Source organism: Lissotriton vulgaris, chromosome 6 (genome assembly GCF_964263255.1).
Source record: "Lissotriton vulgaris chromosome 6, aLisVul1.2, whole genome shotgun sequence".
Taxonomy (NCBI): Eukaryota; Metazoa; Chordata; class Amphibia; order Caudata; family Salamandridae; genus Lissotriton; species Lissotriton vulgaris.
The window spans coordinates 1,693,972,776-1,693,992,376 of record NC_141694.1 but is presented as its reverse complement, the minus strand read 5'-3'; the positions used below and the strand labels follow the sequence as shown (position 1 = coordinate 1,693,992,376).

General features: G+C 47.0%; 1 protein-coding gene across 1 annotated transcript in view; it reads left to right on the top strand.

Annotated features, from left to right (window-relative positions):
* Positions 1 to 19,601, top strand: part of USH2A (usherin) — a 2,319,650-nt gene that overhangs the window by 1,350,977 nt on the left and 949,072 nt on the right. Inside the window, exon 37 of the mRNA XM_086925936.1 lies at positions 5,923 to 6,064. Within this exon, the coding sequence (XP_086782062.1) occupies positions 5,923 to 6,064 (142 nt within the window). The remainder of the gene's footprint in view (positions 1 to 5,922; positions 6,065 to 19,601) is intronic.

The following is a 19,601-nucleotide window of genomic DNA, read 5'->3' as shown; positions in this document are numbered from 1 at the left end:
TTCAGTACGCCCCACTACTTTAAAAGTGTACTAGCCACCACTGGCGGCCCCTAAGATACTTAAGCATTAAGACGCAATTTTAATTGTCCTGGTTTGAACAGGGTGGGGAGGTTCATGCCTTTCAGGGCATCATTATATTTACAATAATTGCATGAATTTATACAACAGTGCATGACAATGCATAAAGTTTTCTTAGCGATATCAATAAAGGGTGATCAGACAGCAACCATCTGGTGTGCGCCCTTTCCAGTGGAGGGTTCAAGAATGCTGTGCCAAAGCACTCAGGTAGGATCTGGGGTGGTCTGAGGAGGAGGGAGGGACTTGGAGGGTGGGTAGGTCTAGGGAGAGGTGTAGGATAGTTGGGACCTCGGGGACAGAAGGGTTGGGATGGAAGGAGGGAGAGATAGGGGCTGGTGGGTTGATTAAATATAAAAGAATAGGTAGAGCATATAGAATAGCTTGTAGCAGCCCAAGTTCAGATAATTATTTTACAAGAGACACATCTTAAAGCCCAATCTCAACCACCAAAAATGCTGAAATGTAGGCGGAGCCAAGCTGGCGACCAAGATGGCCGCTTAGGCTCCCGGCTCCGTAGACCTTCTCATCCTGCTACAAGATCCTGCCAGTTATCCTGTGCCTATGCACCTCTCCCAGGTAGATGAAACGAAATCACGCTACAACGAGTGACCCCGAAAGTTCAACCTGCTTCGAGAACGGAGAAACGTCGTCTTGATGTTTACGGCCTACATCAGCATTGAAGCCGGGGCCTCGAATAAGAATGCAGCCGGCTTCTAGTTGAACAACATCGGCCTTAAGAGTTCGGGAGGAGCCGGTCCACCGGAATGGAAGTAAATTTTGTCCGATTTCAACATCAAATATCCGTATGGATTAGCGCCGAAGTGGGTCACCTTGATGATACTGCGGATGCGAGCTGAATAATTAGTTGTCGGAGCCCGGAATATAAACGGCTTGGTACTGTCTAAACTGCGACCCGATGGTTTCGGACATATCCTGAAGACAGCTCCACAATATCCTTGCATACAGAGGGGTTGGAACGTGTATCTTTGCTTCTGATTCTACTGGGTCTATCCCGAAGGGCCCAAGGATAGACCGTGAACGAAACGCGCGAAATGACGCTCAATATCGGCCTTCGTGTGAATCGGACCCAATCCTCCGAGAGGTCTGAGAAAATTCGAACGGATGACCTGGGACGACATATCCTATCTAAGGACCAGAATTTCCCTATCGAGGGGGACCAACTAGTGCTGACCAGGGTTGAACCTACGCTTGGGGCTATAATGGTGGCGATCGAGGGTCTTCATCTCTCCCTGAATTGGAAAGCCCAAGCCTTGGAGCACAAATTGGATGCCGTGGCTTTTGGACTGGGAAATAGAGGTATAGCTTTTGTTCAATTCAAAGACACTGCGGAAGTAACAACATCCACACCACCCGGACTGATGGCGGCCAGCAACCCCATAAAACGAGTGATGCGAGAGACCCTGGATTGCAAATTAGCTAATGCCTGTGTATTGGAGGTCCCGGTCCTGTCAGTGCTCACAATATTATTATCGACTGAGGATAAATCGCACCAGGCAATGTATCTGATGACTCACGTGATGACTCAGGAGTGGCTCGACAGGGTGGCCCTTTCTCCCTTTCTGGACTCAGTGCACCTGGACTTTAAACAACATCCGTGGTTCTTATCGACACAGATGGGACACAGTGACAATGAGACTGAGAAAGCCCAGCTATTTCCGGCTTGCTACTGTTCTTTCGAATTTTTCAAGATGGCAGCTGTTCGGTTGAAGAACATTTGTGTACCTGATCGAGAGGGTCAAGGCTGAGAACGGCCTATCGTTTCAAGACTTTTATTCAAATGGTGGCAGTGTGGGATTCACTCTATGATGTTGGTGCCGGGAGGCAGTGTAGGCGAGTAATGTATCCCCCGATTTTCGCTTGAAAGTGAAATGATAATATATCCGTAATAGGGGAGGCTTAGAACTAGCGGGGGGAGAGGCCGGGAGCCTGTACGAATCGCCCTCCTCCACTTACTTCTTTTAGTATTTGTAGATTAGATGGGGCGACACACTGCTAGTTGGGGTCAGGCGTAAGCTACATGCAGGGGTGCAGGGTGCAGGGTGGGGTGTTGCCCGCGTTGCGTTACTTTTCATTTTTATTTTCTTTCTTTACTTACTGGATATCCTGACTCTGTTTTCAGTATTAAGGTGCCAATATGAGCGCTATTATTCTGATTTGTTTATTTTTGCATACAAGTGTCTGTACTTTATCCTGTTTACGATTTTAGTATCGAGGGGCGCAATGATCGTTGATATCCTGATTTTGTGGGTGGAGGGGCCTGTGGGCAGGGTGCATTGATATAGGCTAACTCAGCTAGTTTTATAATTCTGATTCGTCAAATGTGTGTTAGAGTCTCAGTGTCCTGCTTCAACGGCTGCCAATATTGCGACCTTTCAATTGTTTGATTCCTTGTATGTTTTGGACCGCATTGCACTTGATACGCTCTTATTGTTTTTCGTTTTTTATAACAATAAAAAGATTTTTTTTTTTAAATGCCGAAATGTATCTCTCAAGTATTTTATGCGTCAGCAGGTAATGTTTTTAAAGAAATAGCACTTTTCATATCACGGACATTTAATGGAGAAATTGTAGAGGTTTTTGGAGAGTCCAAAGCTAGATGGATTATTCTTAAGGTGGTATTAGGAACGCAGCATTTCTGTTTAGCCTGCTTCTATGTCCCCATTGAAGATGATATAGTAGCACCAAATGAGTTGTATTAAGCATTGCGGGTATGCTCTGGCATGTTAGTGATAGGGGGAGATTTTTATGTTCTGCAGGATGTTAGATTGAACTCAACCCTTATCAATGAAGTCGAGAATAAACGCAGGCCATTGAGTTCTCTAGACAAAATGGCCAAGGACCTAGCTCTAGTTGATCCTTGGTGTCTGGACAACCCCCAATCCCAGGGGTTTACCTGTTTCTCCAAAAGATATAATACGACCTCAGGATTGATATTTGTTTGGATCTTATTACGATGGACTAGGAGGAATCTCTGTTAAACAATAAAGGTTGGGTTATAGCCATGAATTCAAACGTTGTACAATGTTTTTAAAGGGACATTGGGTCAGCTTCCTCTTTTGCTGTCTGGTCAGGCCTTTATATGGGGTGAGGCAATTACCTTCAAAGCTCAAGTTCTTAAACTAAAAAGGGAAAAGGAGCATGTGCTGCAGGTAGATCTTGATCAAGCCACTTGGGTTCATCTGAGGAGGATGTGCAGGACTCAGGTGTAAGTTTAAGTGAAGCTAGACAGGCTCTGAAAGAACACTACTTTGCACAAACAATTCTAAATCAGATTTCTAGATTTCAGCAACTTTATGAAGAGGGTGAATAGTCCGGACAGTTTCTTGCGTGGTCAGTCAAAAAAGAGACAGATCAACTCTATTATTAAATCTATCTATGATGAAGCCAGTGGCTAGAAGGTATCTCAACAAGAGGAGGCAGAAAAAAGTTTTTTTTAACCCACTATACACATATTTACATGTCCCCATCTGCGATTATGCAAGAGGAAATAAACAAGTTCCTTGATGGCACTGACATACCGACTCTTAGTCAAGAGCAGTGGTTGAGTGCAGTTGTTCTCATCATACTCAAAGAAATACAAGAAGCAATTAAGAGCTCCCCAAATGGAAAAGCGTCTGGTGACAATGGTTTACCAGCAGAGATGTATAAAATCTTTGGTAATTGTAAACACCAAGGACCCCATGAAAGACGGATCAATTTCCTGGGTCAGGGCAAAACATATAATGACAAATAACACACCCAGGCAAAAAAACAAAGTTCAACAATACAATGAGGACCAGCACACTGAAAATAACACTGAACTAAAAGGAATTTTTGTATAAAAAATATATAAAAAACAATTGTATATTTTGTATATTTTGGTAACCAATACAATTGTTTTTTATATATTTTTTATTAATGTGCATATGAAAATTATTAAAACATTTTGTTTTTATACAAAAATTCCTTTTAGTTCAGTGTTATTTTCAGTCTGCTGGTCCTCATTGTATTGTTGAACTTTGTTTTTTTGCCTGGGTGTGTTATTTGTCATTATAAAATCTTTGGCCTACAGTTGGCTCCCTTCCTGGTTATATTGTGAGAGGCTGACCGGGTATATACTGTCCACTAATTAAAGTGAGCACCCTGCACCAGTCCAGACAACCCTTATGGTGATTTAGGAAGTCTCAGACAACCTTAGATAGCTATCCAAGTGGTAGCTGTGGAGAGCAGCCTTCAGGCTAAGTCTTTGAAGGAGTGTAAAGCTGCTTGTTTTACCAGAATGTAATCTTATAGATTAGATTAAATGAAAAGAGAACCATACAATAGTTATAAAAAATATGTATTTATTATATAACACTATCTAGTATAAGTACAGTAAGTATCTCCTACACGGAGATAGACACAAAGCACACAATACTTCAGCAAAGAAATGACAGTAAATAGCACTAATACACAGTGGGCCCCAGGGGGGGGGGGCCAAACCATATACTAAGAAAGTGGTATAAGAACCACGACTTGGGTCAGGACAATGTCGAGAGGACGTAGAATCGCTGGGACCCCCAATGAACCTCCCAAGGTGAGTAGATAGGGACCCAACGGAGGATGGGTGCAGTGTGGGATCACAACTGCGTGCTCTGTAAAACTCTTTGTGAAAATCAGGGTTGACTTTTTAGAGATTAAGGACCCTTCCCAGTGGACTATGAAGAAATCCTGTGGAAGACAGAAGGTTGGAGAGCCACCGCACCCGTGGATACTGAAGTACCCAAGTTACCTAACTCAGGTAAGCCGGGTGCATAGGTGTGAAGTGGAGTTGGAAACCGCTGTCGGACCCAATGAAAGACTTCGAAGAATAGGGGCTTCTGAAGGGAGAAGAATGTCCGTTGAATTCCAAAAATGGATTCTAGCTGATGGGTACTTGAAACAGAGGGGACAGAGTCTGGGTCACTTGGGAGACGAATGCCCACCGACGTCGGGTGCTTCAGGATAATTGACGGTGGCCTTGACTCTGCAGCTATGAGGACCAGGCGACTTTGAGGAGGACCAGGAGCTGGATGCAAGCTGCCCCACGTAGGATGGTGAGTGCTGAGGGGTTGGTGTCCGGCGGAAGCACACAAACCTTTGCAACAGCAACCCACGCGAGTCAAGTCAGGTCAAGTCAGAGACTCTTGTATAGCGCATAAATCACTGCTAGGTCTCATGGCGCTTGCAGAGGCTCCGGCAGCCTAGACCAGATCCTAAAGACATAGATTATTGGTCAAACAGCCAGGTCTTCAATTCTCTATGAAAACCCTGGTGGTCTACCATAGAACGGAGGTCGGATGGTAACTTGTTCCAAAGATAGGGAGCAAGAAAGGAAAACGATCGACCTCCACTACGTGATGTTCGGACACGAAAGGGCGTGAGAAAAGATTTTGCACTAGATCTTGAAGTTCTGCTAGGCTGATACTTTTTATGTTTTTTCACTAAATAACCGGGACCAGTACCATATACACATTTATGGGTGAGGCACAGGATTTTAAAATGACCTCTCTTCCTAACTGGAAGCCAGTGAAGAGAGCGCAGACTTGGAGCAGAGAGAGATCTAGATGGAAGATTTAAGGTAAATCTGGCCGTCGTGTTTAGCAAGACTTGCAGTTTGGAGAGAAGGTCTTTGTTTAGGGAAGCCAATAAGGCTTTCCCATAATCCATACGGCTCACAATTAGGCCTTGGATCAGTGGCTTCCTGGCTTCGATAGGTAGCCATTTAAAAATGTTATGCAGCTTCTTCAAAAGCCCATAACAAGTGCCCAGCACAATATTAGCATGATTTTTCATCCATAACTTGTTATCGATTGTTATTCCTAGGTTGCAGAATACTTGTTATGGGGACGGGCAGGGGCCAAGTGCCAGAGGCCACCAACTGTTAGACCAATACTCCTCAGCCCTTCCAAACAGAATGATCTCAGTTTTACTGCCATTCAACTGCAGTTTGTTTATGCCCATCCAGGTATTGATATGAGTCAGGCAGTTTTTAAGCCGGACCATTATGTCAGCAGGGTCGGGACCAAAAGTGATCAGTAGCTGAGTGTCATTAGCATATGACAGGGCCTCACACAGAAGGTCAAGGAAGTGTATGGTTCTGACCAGCAATGTCAAGGAGACTCACCACACTCAGTGGTGTCAGGGCAAGCCTGGGGCAACCAGAGGAGCCCAAGAAAAACAAAGTTGACCGTCAATTGGACCCACAGGAGTTGCGCGAGGACCTCGAGCAGCTTCACAAAACAGCAAGGCACGGAGTACACGGTGCGAGGTGGATGAAGATCTTTGTGAGAAAGTCGCCAGAGGTTGGGGCTTGTCTGAGCCCAATGCACTTGTTAAGTTATTGCCAACAAGCACATTGTTAAAGTCAATAAAATAAAGATGATGGGTCCTTGTTGTAATGTTCATGTAGTATATTTATTCTTGGAATCAGATAGTCAGTTACAGCATTCAAGTAGGAATGTAATATGGTAAGAAACCCCACCAGGAGCAGATAACTTCCTGCTCAGCCTCCAGGTAACTGATAAATCCCTTGAATAGCAACAGGTAGAATCATGGATGACATCACAGAGACATGACATAGACAAGCAGACACTAACACTAAGGAGGGACAAAGAGAGAGGAAGAGCAGGATATAACACACATGCACTTTCAAAAGTACACTGTGCACAGCGGTTCGGGTGACTCATTGCTGGAGTGTGTCACAAAAGTGACGCAACTCCAGCAATGTGTCCTTTCACATGGGGCAAGCCCCACGTGAAAGGGCCTGCGTCAGTCTTACGCCTGCTATGAGGCAGGCGTAAGAAATTGACGCATTTGTGTCCTAGAAGTGGCGCAGTGAAATCTTATAGATTTCACTGCGTCACTTCTATGACCCTTTCTTGCGTTGGAAGGCCCCCTACATACATTATACCTGGCACAGGTTTAATATAGCGCAGGGGTTTACAAAGTGACACGTCTACCTAGATGCGTCACTTTGTAAATATGGTGCAACAAGGCACAATTTTTACGCTGCTGGTGCGTCACAAAAAGTGACGCAGCAGCGGCGTAAAAGTGATCCCGCAGCCTCATAAATGAGGCCCTTAATATATATAAACTGGCCAGAATAATTGCCAACAGAATAACACCTCTGTCACAAGAAGTGGTCCATGTGGATCAAAAAAAAAAGGAAGAACCATTTCGGCTATTACCAATTTTCTCCTCCAAGCCATTAGTTTCTTTGCTAAAAATAACATTAGGGTGTCTATTATTGTGATAGACGCAGAAAAGCATTTGATTTAGTGCAGTGGGTGATTCTCTTTGCTACCCTGAATAAATTTGATTTCCCTTCAAAATTGGTGAATTGTTTAGGCAATTTATAGAACCAAGCCCAAGCCAAGGTTATGATACATTCAAATTTGGCAGGAAGAATCTCAATCAGCTGGGGCACTTGTCAGGGCTGCCCGATCTCTCTGGTTCTTCTGACATTGTTTATCAAACTGTTGACTCTTTCTCTTTGCCAAGATCTGCAAATTGGACCCCCTGTTTTAGGTGCTCCAAAACTTAAAATATTTGCGAATCATAAGGAACATAATATCAAAAAGACTTTTGATAAAATTCAAGACTTTTCCGAACTGAGGAGTATGGAATTAATCATTCAAAATCGGAAATCTTGAAATCTAACGTCTTCATCTCTGTGTTACCTAGCGAAATGCAGCCCCAAGTGCATGTCTTGTGTCCCATTGGATATATAGGTATTTTTATATCTCATGATTTTTCTGATTTTTATCAACTTAACTATGCACCTACATTAGTGAAAGCTCAGAAATTAACAGAATGGCAGCTATATCCACTTACCATCATTGGGCGAATAGTTTTAATTAAAATGGTGACTTTGCCCCTTTTTCTCTTTATTTTTTCTAATGTGATTACAAATGTTCCCCAGAAATTCTTTTTAGAAATTGATCATATTGCTGTGTCATTTTATTTTGGCAGTTGAAAACCCTTGTGCCAAGCTGGAAATCTTACAGCTATTAAGTGAAGATGGTGGACTAGCAAATCCACATCTGAAGAAATATTTTCAAGCTTCTTTTTTAGATGTGTGTGTGTGAGCAACAATCTCTCAAAATCCATGTTGGAACTGGCCCTTTTTGCAGGGTTATCCACAAACATTTTGCTTCTTCCTCCCTTACTTTTCCTGACCTGTGGCTGTTGGCAATAGGACTCTGAGCACTTTACCACTGCTGATCAGTGCTAAAGTGCATATGCTCTCTGTGTAAATTGTTATTGTGATTGGATATACATGATTGGCATATTTGTGTTACCAAGAAGTCCCTAGTAAAGTGCACTAAGTATGCCAGGGATGGTAATGTAAATGCTACTAGTGGGCCTGCAGCACTGATTGTGCCACTCACATGAGTAGCCCTAAGATGGTGTCTCAGGCCTGCCACCACAGTGCCTGTGTGCAGTCTGTGAACTGCCATGTCCTCCTGGTCAGTGTCCCCACTGACCAGGCCTAACCCTTCCCTTTCTGTGCACATTAATCACCCCTAAGGAAGGCCCAAGGTACCCCCTTGAGCAGGGTGCAGTGTATGTGAAAGGTACAGCATCTACATGTGCAGCTGACATGCTCTGGTAGTGAATTACAGACATTTTCGTTTTTCACTGCTGCAAGGCTATCTTGCTTCATATGCTATCATGGGGGATGCTGCCTACAGTGGCTACCAGCATATCTTCCCATAGGAGCAAGATAGGACATAAAAGTCTGGTATCCCTGAACTCAGAATTTAATAGCACATCTTTTAGGAAAGGTGATTTTGAACTCCTGTGTTTTAGAATAGCACTTTTAGAAAGTTGCTGTTTCCTTGTCTGACCTTTCTGTGTGCCTTGGCCTGTTTGTGAATTGACTGCCTGGTTTGAGAGTGACAGGGGCTGGGAATTCCCCAGGTTGCTGGCTGAGTCAGCCCTAGGCTGAATGACTGCATTTGCTACTTTAGTGGTGGGAGGAGATAGCAGCTGGGCCTGAATAGGGCTGTGCATGTCTTCCACAATGCTGGCTCCACCTCCTGCTGGGCGGCTGACAACCCTGCCTCTCACTCTGAAAGGAAAGTAGAAGCCAGGAAAACAAAGTGCTCAAGGAACACCCAGAAATGGTTCAGACCCGGCTCAGAGCCCTCCTGCACAAAGGGAACAAAGACTTTTAGGGGTATAAGTACAGGACCCCTGACAACAGAAAATTAGATCATCCTGGAATCAAGAAGGAACATCTGCCAAGGAGAAAGCTGAATCTGAAGAAGGAAGACTGTCCTGCTGTTGCTCTGCTGGACTGACCTGCTGTTGCTTTGCTACCAAGAAGAGGGGAAGGACTTTGCTTTGTGCTGTGTCCCCTTGCTTGAAGGAATCTCCAAGGGCCCGAGAAGAGTTGGCTCCCTGTTATGAAGTCCCAGGAACAAAAGGACTTCACCCGCAGCTTTCCTAAACTCTATTGAGAAAGTTCTGTCCTTCCTGGAGTGCATGGCCCAGTTGTGGTGCCTCTGGAAGTTGTACCTGTGTTGGGAAGCTGGAAAAAAGCTTTTAAAGACTTTCTGCAAGTTTTGTTGCATCGCTCGCTTGCGGAGCGCATCCCCGACAGTGAGAGGAAATTCCCGCCGCTACGAAGGCCGAGATCGTCGCAGCACCTGTTGCCGTTGCCATAGCCGTCGCATGCTTCGTTTGCAGGATGCACCATACCGGTGCAGATAGATTACCATCGCTGCGAGTGTCGTTTCAGAGCCTGTCGTCTCTGGGTGAGATCGCTGCACCGCTTGCTAGCGGTCCACATCACGTTGCTGCGAGTGTCATAGCAGAAGCCATCGCATCGAGGAGCTGCGAGAGAGTGATCACCGCTGGTCCTCGCATCATCGCCCCAGAGATCGTCGCAACTCCAAAGATCATCGCATCGTGCCTTTGCGAGAGAAAACTCCCTACGGAACCTACGCACCAGAATCCATACAAGTCCGCCTTCTTCCCCATACACACCGGATTCATCGCAACACGCCCGCTGCTGCAGCGAGGTTGTCGCAACGCCTCCCCAGGGTCTCAGGAGCAACGCATCGCTTGTTTTACACCGCACCAGCTTCCGCTTTGGAACTTTTTCGCATTTAAAAGGTACTGTTGGCTAAACGTGACGCAACTGTGAACTTTTCACGCAACTGTGGATTATTTTATCGCAACCTTAAGAACTCTTTTGCAACCATATTCTTGAACTATGTATGTTGGATTTTTGTCGTTTTGGTCTTGTGTAGTTTAGATTAAATACCTTTATTTTTCTAAACTGTTGTGGAGTCAGTTTGTGGTGTTTTCACTGTGTTACTGTGAGTGTTGGTACAAATACTTTACATATTGCTTTTGGATAAGCCTGACTGCTTGTGCCAAGCTACCAAGGGGGTGAGCAGAGGTTATCTAAAGAATGTTTCCTCCTTACTCTGACTCGAAGCAAGGGTCCCTATTTGGACAGTGGTACCTACCTCTGCCAACTAGAGACCCCCAGTTCTAACATTGTTGGTCAGCGGTGGGTTTTGAACTTGTATTTGTACTAGACCCACAGTGATTGGTGTACATCACAAGTGAGTGCAGACCACTACCAACTGTTTTTTTTTGTTGGTTCTATTTTTGAGTAACTCTTCTAAGCATCATGTCTGTGAATGGGAAAGCATCCAGTGTGGAGGAGGCAGAATTGGAGTTTTGCATTGTGGATTTGTATTCTTACAAAGTTACACTGCTTAGGCAATTCTGCAGCCACTTTGAGTGCCCCTTCAAGAGCGGCCACCGGAAGGAGGAGTTGCAGAGAATCTTGAAGGCCCATTGGGAGGCACAAGAGGGAAATGATGCAAGTACAGGAAATGGTTATCAAATCACAGATCTGCCTGTGAGCAGAGTAGGCTCAAGGGCTGACAGTCACCATTCCAGCAGGGGTTTCACTCAAGAAGTGTTAGAAGAAAATCAAAGAGCAAGGGACCATGACTTGGAGGTCCTGAAATTGAAAATGAAGCAATTGGAAATGGAAAAAGAGAATCAAAGAGCTGAGATAGAAAGGGCGGTGAAGGAGAGCAAAAATGCCTGTGCCCTGGAGGAATTGAAATTGACCTTGGCCCATGAATTAAGAATGAGAAAGATTGAGTTGGAGCTCAAGAGGCGGGAGGCCATGAGAGTCTCAGCTGAAGAAGAAACATGGGTAGCTCAAGAGGTGAGCTTTGCTGAGTTGGAGGTGGAGTCTAGCTCAGATGGTGGCAGCAAGATTATAGTTTCCAGTGCTGAGAGAAAAGTACAAACGCCCAGAAATGTGGCACCTGACTTGAGGGAGGGGGTCGACATACACCAGGGAGTTAATGTTTATGATGTAGTTCCTGTGGAGTGCAGTGTCCCTGAAGTAAATTGGGGACTGGCACAGGGGACCATATTCCTAGAGGTGGGAGGGACACTCTACTGACTCTAGATGAGAGGTACAGGGAGAGGGGTTTCCCCATGGTAGAATCCTTGGTGTGTGTGAAGACCAGCTAGAAGAGTGTGGGTTGTGTGACAAGGACAGTCAGATACTGTCTTGCCAGTCTCAGGAGAGTGGTGTGAGGTACTTGTGTGAGGCACTGGAGGGTGAGGCAAAGGGTAGCTTGGTTAACAACTTTGGGGGTCTGTGTGATTCATCTGTTGGAGAGCATATTTTAAGTCCCTGTTTTCCAGAGCTATGCCAACACCCAGTGAAATGTGAGTTCCCTGATCCCAGAGAGCTTGCGTTGGAGGCAGACCTCTTGGTGAATTCCAGAGAGACTGAGGAAGCATTGGGGAGTGATCCCAAAAGGAGTGGCTTATATATCTTCCAGACCTGTGAGGTGGAAGAGGTTCAGTGTAGTCCAGTAAGGTCTCAGTGGAGAAGGAGTGAGTGTGGGATGGTGTGTCTCACGGTGCCCGAACCCTAGTCTTAGGGCCTGGAGGGTTCCTTAAGGGAACACCAGGTTGAGGGCCTAGAAGGTGCTAGTAGGCCATTTGAGGAGGATCTCCTGGTGTCAGGAGAACCTAGAGCCTCTGTAAACAGGGCTCCAGTGGTTCTGGTGTCTGGCGGTGTCGCTCCATTTGGGAGGGTACAGAAGTACAGACTGAGGGGTGAGAGGGGGAAGGAGTCCCCAGTGGGAGAACCAGTGGGCCAGGCGCCAGCCAGAAGGGCTGAGTCCCTGGTGAGTAACCATGGTGACCTCACTTCTGCCCTGGGGGATCTTCCTGCGCTGTCAGATGGACAGAGGTCGGGAGATCTGCGCCAGGCAGACTGTCACAAGACACATGAGTCATGTGTCACCCCCAAGGGGGTACTGTGGGAGTCCCCAGAAGTCCTGGCGTGCCAGGCAAGTGCACAACCGGTATTGGTCCCTAGGTTGGGAGACCAGGTTCAGGATCTGCCTGACCTGGAAGGAAGGACATCTGTAACCAGTGTCCTGACCAATATGGTTCTCAGGGGTACCCCTTCAGTAGGGAGGGTGCAGCACTCTGGAAGGGGGTACAGAGGGAGGGAGTCCTCGCCTCTGACCCCGGTGCAACCTGAGGGGTTAAACCCTAGGTTGGGAGACCAGTTGCTGGGGGGAGGTCCTGAACTGGTAGGAGAGTTGTGTTCTGAGGGCGCCTCTCCTGAGAGGAGAGTGCGGGAACCCAGAAGGCGGGGTAGGGAGAGGAGAGCCTCGCCCTTGACCCCATGTCAGCCTGAGGGTACAGACCCTGAGCTGGCGAATCAGTGTCAGGATGCCCTACCTGACTTGGCAGGAGGAAGAGTGAAAGAAAGGTGCCAGGTACCTGAGGCTACTGCCCCCCACTTTCTGACACCACACTGGTTAGAGAGGCCTGAAAGGCAGGAGGCCTGGCTCTCATCATTGACAGTTGTCCGTGGCCCCTCTGGCTGGTTGTCCTGGTGGACAGGGTTGGTCCCTGGGTGGGGAAGCCAGGTTCAGGTGTTGCTTGACCTGGAGGCTTTGGAGACTAGATTTGAGGCAATAAACAAGAACAGAGTGTCCAATGGTAGTATTCAACCACCGTCAGGAGCAGGTAAACAGCTTCACTTAAGGCGTTAAGGAAAGCCCTCACTCACCACCTAGTGATGACATGCTTCATCATCGGGCCCCACAAAAGAGACCGAGTGTCTCTTTCGTGTGCTACAACGCCAGATTTTACTGCGGAGCAGGTTGGTGAGTTCAGGCAGTGTTGTGTAAAGAAAACTAGTGAGTGGTGGATGGTTAAAAATAGTCCGTAGTGTATCAAAATTAACTTTATTCTAGTGATCACTAGGGACCGGTTAAATAAAAATTATGTGTTGGAAATTCATCCACAATTAATTAAGTGGTAGTTTCCTAGTTATCAGTCGACATGTTTCAGCCACGAAACGGTATGAATTTACCTGGCATTCATCAGGACTCAACGTGTACTAAACCCTGGTGGAATGGAATCTCTAAGGCCCACCCTTACCTAGGGACGTTAAAGTGAAAATTAACAAGAAAGTGTAAAGTGCAAAAAAATTAGGAGGAAATATTGTCTTCCTAATTACTCCTGGTTTAGGAGGATTCCGGCTTTACGGTTTCTGCACCTGTAGATAAAAAAACAAGGACAAACATGTAGGACAGAACATACATAGAATCCTGATGCAGATCACTTATGTCAATCCAAAGTGCTCCAGTGTGTGGTTTATGAGACATTTTGTGGTAAAATAACAATATAGTTATCACCACCATGGTCCCCAAACTTTGACTGCTAAAAGTGGGTAGTGCTGTGTATAATACGTGCTATGAAAAGGTAGTTAAAAAGGAAGGGTATTTCCTTGATCGCTATCAAAGTAAAATGCAGGCGCGGTCGCGCTAACAGGTTAAGATTTCTCACTTTTGTGGTGTTCAGGATTCACACCATGGGTCACAGGAGGGGGGTGGGAACGTAATTGGCACACCCTGTGATTTGTCGAAACAGAGGGAGTAAACGCACAGTCAGTCATATAACATTGGGTAGGTACTTAGCTCAGTGGAGTAATCAGTAGACGGTTTCTGCTTCTACTCACGCCCTCGACGCTCGGCACCCACTGTGTACCTGCATCTACCCTCGACTGGACCCCGAAGATGTGGACGCGAGGCCAGGAGAGCGTTAAATGGGTGTTTTGCGATGATCGGCTTCCGGGTGGGCGCGGTCAGACTACGTCGAACACACGTGTAGGCCAATCAGGGAGTTGTGCCGTCATCTGACGATTATTGTCACGTGATCACGTGGTTATGCAGGCCAATCAAGATCGATGTTGACTGTTGTCAAGGAGACAGCAGACTCAAAGATCAAAGCGTTCATTCTTTCTTAGTGAAATAGAGGCTTGGTCAGGTGCTCCAATCGAGAGCCCGTTGTTATGGGGCCCGGGAGTTTGTTGACATTAACGATTAAATGGAGATGTCAGAACATCTGCATGGTGCGCGGGAGGAGTGGCCAATGCAGAATACTGGACTATCCCGCAATTAGGAGGACGCCTGAACAACAGAGGGCCCCTAGTATTCATTTGATCACAGAGTTCCATGGGATGTCGTCATTTAATCCAAGGATGTGGGTTCCAAGCCTGTAGACCCACCGCTGTTCTTTTTCGAAGAGGCGGTGGTTGATGTTGTTACCACTACTAATGTGTTCAATGACTGTCCATTGCATATCGTTTGTTGTATGGTTGAGTTCTAGAAAGTGTCTGCTCATTTTGGTTGTTGATTTCTTACATCTGATATTTGATCGATGTTCACAGATTCTCTGTTTGACCCTTCTGCTGGTCATGCCTACGTAGCGCAGTTCACAGGGACATGTAATGAGATATATTACGTTCTGCGTGTTGCAATTGGTGTGATCTCTCTGTATCCACGTCTTGCCAGGCTCGAGATGTAGCATTTTTGAGTGCATTGTCAAGTGGCAAACACTGCAATTAGAGTATGGGAAGTGGCCGACCACTTTTGGAAGGCCCCAGGTGTCAGTCACCGATCTTACTGTCTCTGTAGTTTTAGGTTTCGGTCGTGTATGGACCAGTGCATCCTTTAGGCTGCGACCTTTCTTAAAGGAGAAGAGAGGTTTCTCCCAAGTTTTGTGAGTACTGGGCAATATTCTCCAGTTCTTGTTGATTTATTTCTTCATCGAATTTGACAATGTGCTATGTGTCGTTACACATGTCAAAGGGATGTCTTTTGTGTTGTTGTTGACCCTGTCCTCAAGGAGCGCCTCCCTTGGCTGGTTACGCGCTATTTGTAGCCCTTGTTCAAGATTGTTTTAGGGTATCCTCTGGCCTTGAGCTTCGTTGAGAGATCCGCAGATTGAGTTTTGAAATCCTGTAATTCAGAACAGTTCCTCCTTAGCCGTAGGTACTGGCCGTAGGGCAGATTTTCTTTTAAAGGCCGAGGATGAAAACTAGTGTACTCTAGGTGGTTGTTTTTAGCTGTTGGCTTGTGATACGTCTTGGTGGTGAACCTTGTTCCGGAGACTTGGATTGTTACATCCAAGAAGGTAGCCTCAGTTTTGCTGGTGGTATATGTAAATTTCAGATTGGTGTCGAGAGTATTGACCCAAGTAAGGAAAGCCTGTAGTTGTTCATTGTCACCGGTCCATATGACCAGGGCATCGTCTATGTAGCGCCGCCAGATTTTGATGGACGCAGAAAAAGGGCTATCTGGTTGCAAGATGTATTTCGCCTCAAAATCTGCTACATAAAGGCCTGCCACACTGGGGGCAAATGTGCTGCCCATAGAAGTTCCACTACATTGGAAGAAGAGGTTGCCTTCATAGGAAAAGAAGTTCTCTTTAAGTGCCAAAGTAGCACACTCCAAGATGAAGTTCTTAGAAGCTTGGTAGTTCCAAGTGACAGAATCTAGAGCCGCCCCCAGGACCCTGATGGTATCGTCCTGGGGGATACTTGTGTATAGGATCTCAATGTCAAGCCTGACTAGTGTCACTGTGTTTTCAATGAAACTCAAGTCCTGGAGTAACTGGAGGAGGCTCTTAGTGTCCTTGAGATAGGTTGGGGTACTCTGGACTATCGGCTTCAGGTAATGGTCGCAGAAGCACGATAATGGCTCCAGCACGCAGCCAATCCCTGACACGATCGGACGTCCGGGTGGCGGCATCCGATTTTTGTGCGTTTTTGGAAGTGTGTAGAAATAAGGGGTAATATTCTCATTAGTACTGAGAAAATCCGCCTCATTCTTTGAGATTTGTCCGTCTTCTTCTGCTCTCCTTACTAGTGCCGAGATCCGTGTTCTCAAATCCTCTGTGGGATCTGTCATCAAAGGTTTGTAGTTTTTCCTTTCATCAAGAAGTAGTCGACCTGCCTTATCATAGTCAACAGTGTTCTGTATGACATGGCCACCGCCCTTATATGCTTGCTTAATTGTGATGCTCTGGTCGTTTTGCAAATCTTGTAGTGCACGGTATTCTGCAGTGGTGAAATTATTGAAAGTAGTTGGGTCTTGGCAAGTTTCAAGGTCCAGAAAAACTGCCTGTTCAAATGCAGTGATAGCTGCCGGCACTGTGTGTGGCGGGGGGTTGAAAGTAGAACTCAATCTGAGTCCAGTGTCACCATTCCGAAGGGCTTCATTAGGGTCTTCCTTACCCTCGAAGAAAGCCTTGAGTTTCAGCTTCCTAAAGAAAGCGGCAAGCTCGCAATGGAGTCTGAACTTGTCCGGTCGGGAGGTGGGGATGAAGCCTAGTCCTCTTTCTAAAACCTTGGTTTCAACTGGTGATAGGATTTTATCAGAGAGGTTGGTTATCAAGCTCAGATGCCGCTCGTTCCCGGCTGTTGGTCCTTGTTGCGGGTGTGGTTGCTCACCGTGTCCTTGTCTTCCCAGGACACTTGATTCGACCCTCTTCTCTTCTCTCTTCCTCTCCTGCCCAAGTCTAAAAAAGGCTGGCGATATTGGGGAGCGAAATTGGTTGGTGGCATGAAGCCCGGGTTCCATCCCATCATTGGATAGGGTGGTTGTTTGGACGTACTTAGCAGCGCAAAGCTGTGAAAGCTGCACCCTGCCTCTCTTTTTGTTTGGACGACTAGATTTGAGGGCCAGGTCCGGGGTGTCCCCCCAGACCTGGAATACCAGTTGCAGGATAGAACCCCTGAACTGGTGGGGGAATGGACTATTCTAGAACGGGGTACCACTCCAGGTGGGCGGGTACAGAGCCCCAAGGAAGAGGAGGGCGCATTGTGGGGAAGCTCACCCCAGCCTCCTGTCCAGCCACCGGATACAGGTCCGGGACTGGTGGGTCACTGCCAGAGTGTCAGACCTGACCTGACGAGAGAGGGAGTGGGCAAAGGGTGCCAAGCACCTGGGGCTACTGCCTCCACCCTCTGACACCACGGGGGTTTGAGAGCCCTGGGAGGCGTGAGGCCTGGGTCTCATCCCTGATCACTGTCGGTGGTCACTGTGGCTGGCTGTCTGTCTGTTGGGACACACCAGTGAGTAAATTAAGGTTAGATGCTGCACTGGTGCTGTCCACAGGTGAGGAGAAGGGTTCCACATGGATTGGCATTGTGGACCCTGAGAATATGGATAGAGTGATCCAACTGGGTTTAGGACGGCGTAGAACAGGACTGCCCTGCGGTTTGGGCCAGTTTCCGTGTTCTATCGCCTTAAGCAGGGAATCCCATAAAGGTATTGTTTGGTCTACCCTGGCTTTAGGCTGGAAAGGGGTTGTGTTGGAGCTGGCCCTTTTTGCAGGGTTATTCCCAAACTTTTGCTTCTTCCTCCCTTATTTTTCCTGACCTGTGGCTTTTGGCAATAGGACTCTGAGCACTTTACCACTGCTGATCAGTGCTAAAGTGCATATGCCCTCTGTGTAAATTGGTATTGTGAATGGATATACATGATTGGCATATTTGTGTTACCAAGAAGTCCCTAGTAAAGTGCACTAAGTGTGCCAGGGCTGGTAATGCAAATGCTATTAGTGGGCCTGCAGCACTGATTCAGGCACCCACATGAGTAGCCCTAAGATGGTGTCTCGGGCCTGCCACCGCAGTGCCTGTGTGCAGTCTGTGAACTGCCATGTCCTTCTGGTCAGTGTCCCCACTGACCAGGCCTAACTCTTCCTTTTCTGTGCGCATTGGTCACCCCTATGGAAGACCCTAGGTACCCCCTTGGGCAGGGTGCATTGTATGTGAAAGGTAGAGCATGTACTTGTGCAGGTGACATACTCTGGTAGTGAATTACAGACATTTCTGTTTTTCAATGCTGGAAGGCTATCTTGCTCCATAGGCTATCATGGGGGATGCTGGCTACAGTGGCTACCAGCATATCTTCCCATAGGAGCAAGATAGGACATAAAAGTCTGGGATCCCTGAACTCAGAATTTAATAACACATCTTTTAGGAAAGGTGGTTTTTAACTCCTGTGTTTGAGAATAGCACTTTAAGAAAGTTGCTGTTCTCTTGTCTGACCTTTCTGTGTGCCTTGGCCTGTTTGTGAATTGAGTGTCTGGCTTGAGAGTGACAGGGGATGGGGATTCCCCAGGTGGCTGGCTGAATCAGCCCTAGGCTGAATGACTGCGTTTGCAACTTGAGTGGTGGGAGGAGATAGCACCTGGGTCTGAATAGGGTTGTGTCTGCCTTCCACAATGTTGGCTCCACCTCCTGCTGGGCGGCTGCCGACCCTGCCCCTCACTCTGAAAGGAAAGGAGAAGCCAGGAAAAAAAAAATCTCAAGGAACACCCAGAACTGGTTCAGACCGGGCTCAGAGCCCTCCTGCACAAAGGGAACAAAAACTTTTAGGGGTAGAAGTACAGGACCCCTGACAACAGAAAAGTAGATCATCCTGGAATCAAGAAGGAACCTCTGCCAAGGAGAAAGCTGAATCTGAAGAAAGAAGACTGTCCTGCTGTTACTCTGCTGGACTGACCGCTGTTGCTTTGCTGCCAAGGAGAGGGGAAGGACTTTGCTTTGTGCTGTGTCCCCTTGCTTGAAGGAATCTCCACGGGGCTGAGAAGAGCTGGCTCTCTGTTATGAAGTCCCTGGAAAAAAAGGACTTCACCCCCAGCTCTTCTGAACTCTATTGAGAGAGTTCTGACCTTCCTGGAGTGCGTGGCCCAGTTGTTTTGCCCCTGGAAGTTGTTCCTGTGTTGGGAAACCGGAAACCAAGCTTTTAAAAACTTTCTGCACGTTTTGTCGCATTGCTCGCTTGTGGAGCGCATCCCCGACAGTGCGAGGAAATTCCCGCTGCTACGAAGGCCGAGATCGTGTCAGCGCCTGTTGCCGCTGTCAGAGCCGTCGCATCCTTCATTTGCTAGATGCACCAGACCGGTGCGGGAAGATTACCATTGCTGCGATTGTCGTCGCAGAGCCTGTCGTCGATGGGTGAGATCGCCACACCGCTTGCTTGCAGACCGCATCACGCCGCTGCGAGTGTCATCGCAGAAGCCATTGCATCGAGGAGCTGCGAGAGAGAGAGATCACTGCTGGTCCGCGCATTGTCGCCCCGGAGATCGTCGCAACTCCAAAGATCATCGCCTCGTGCCTTTGCGTGAAAAAACTT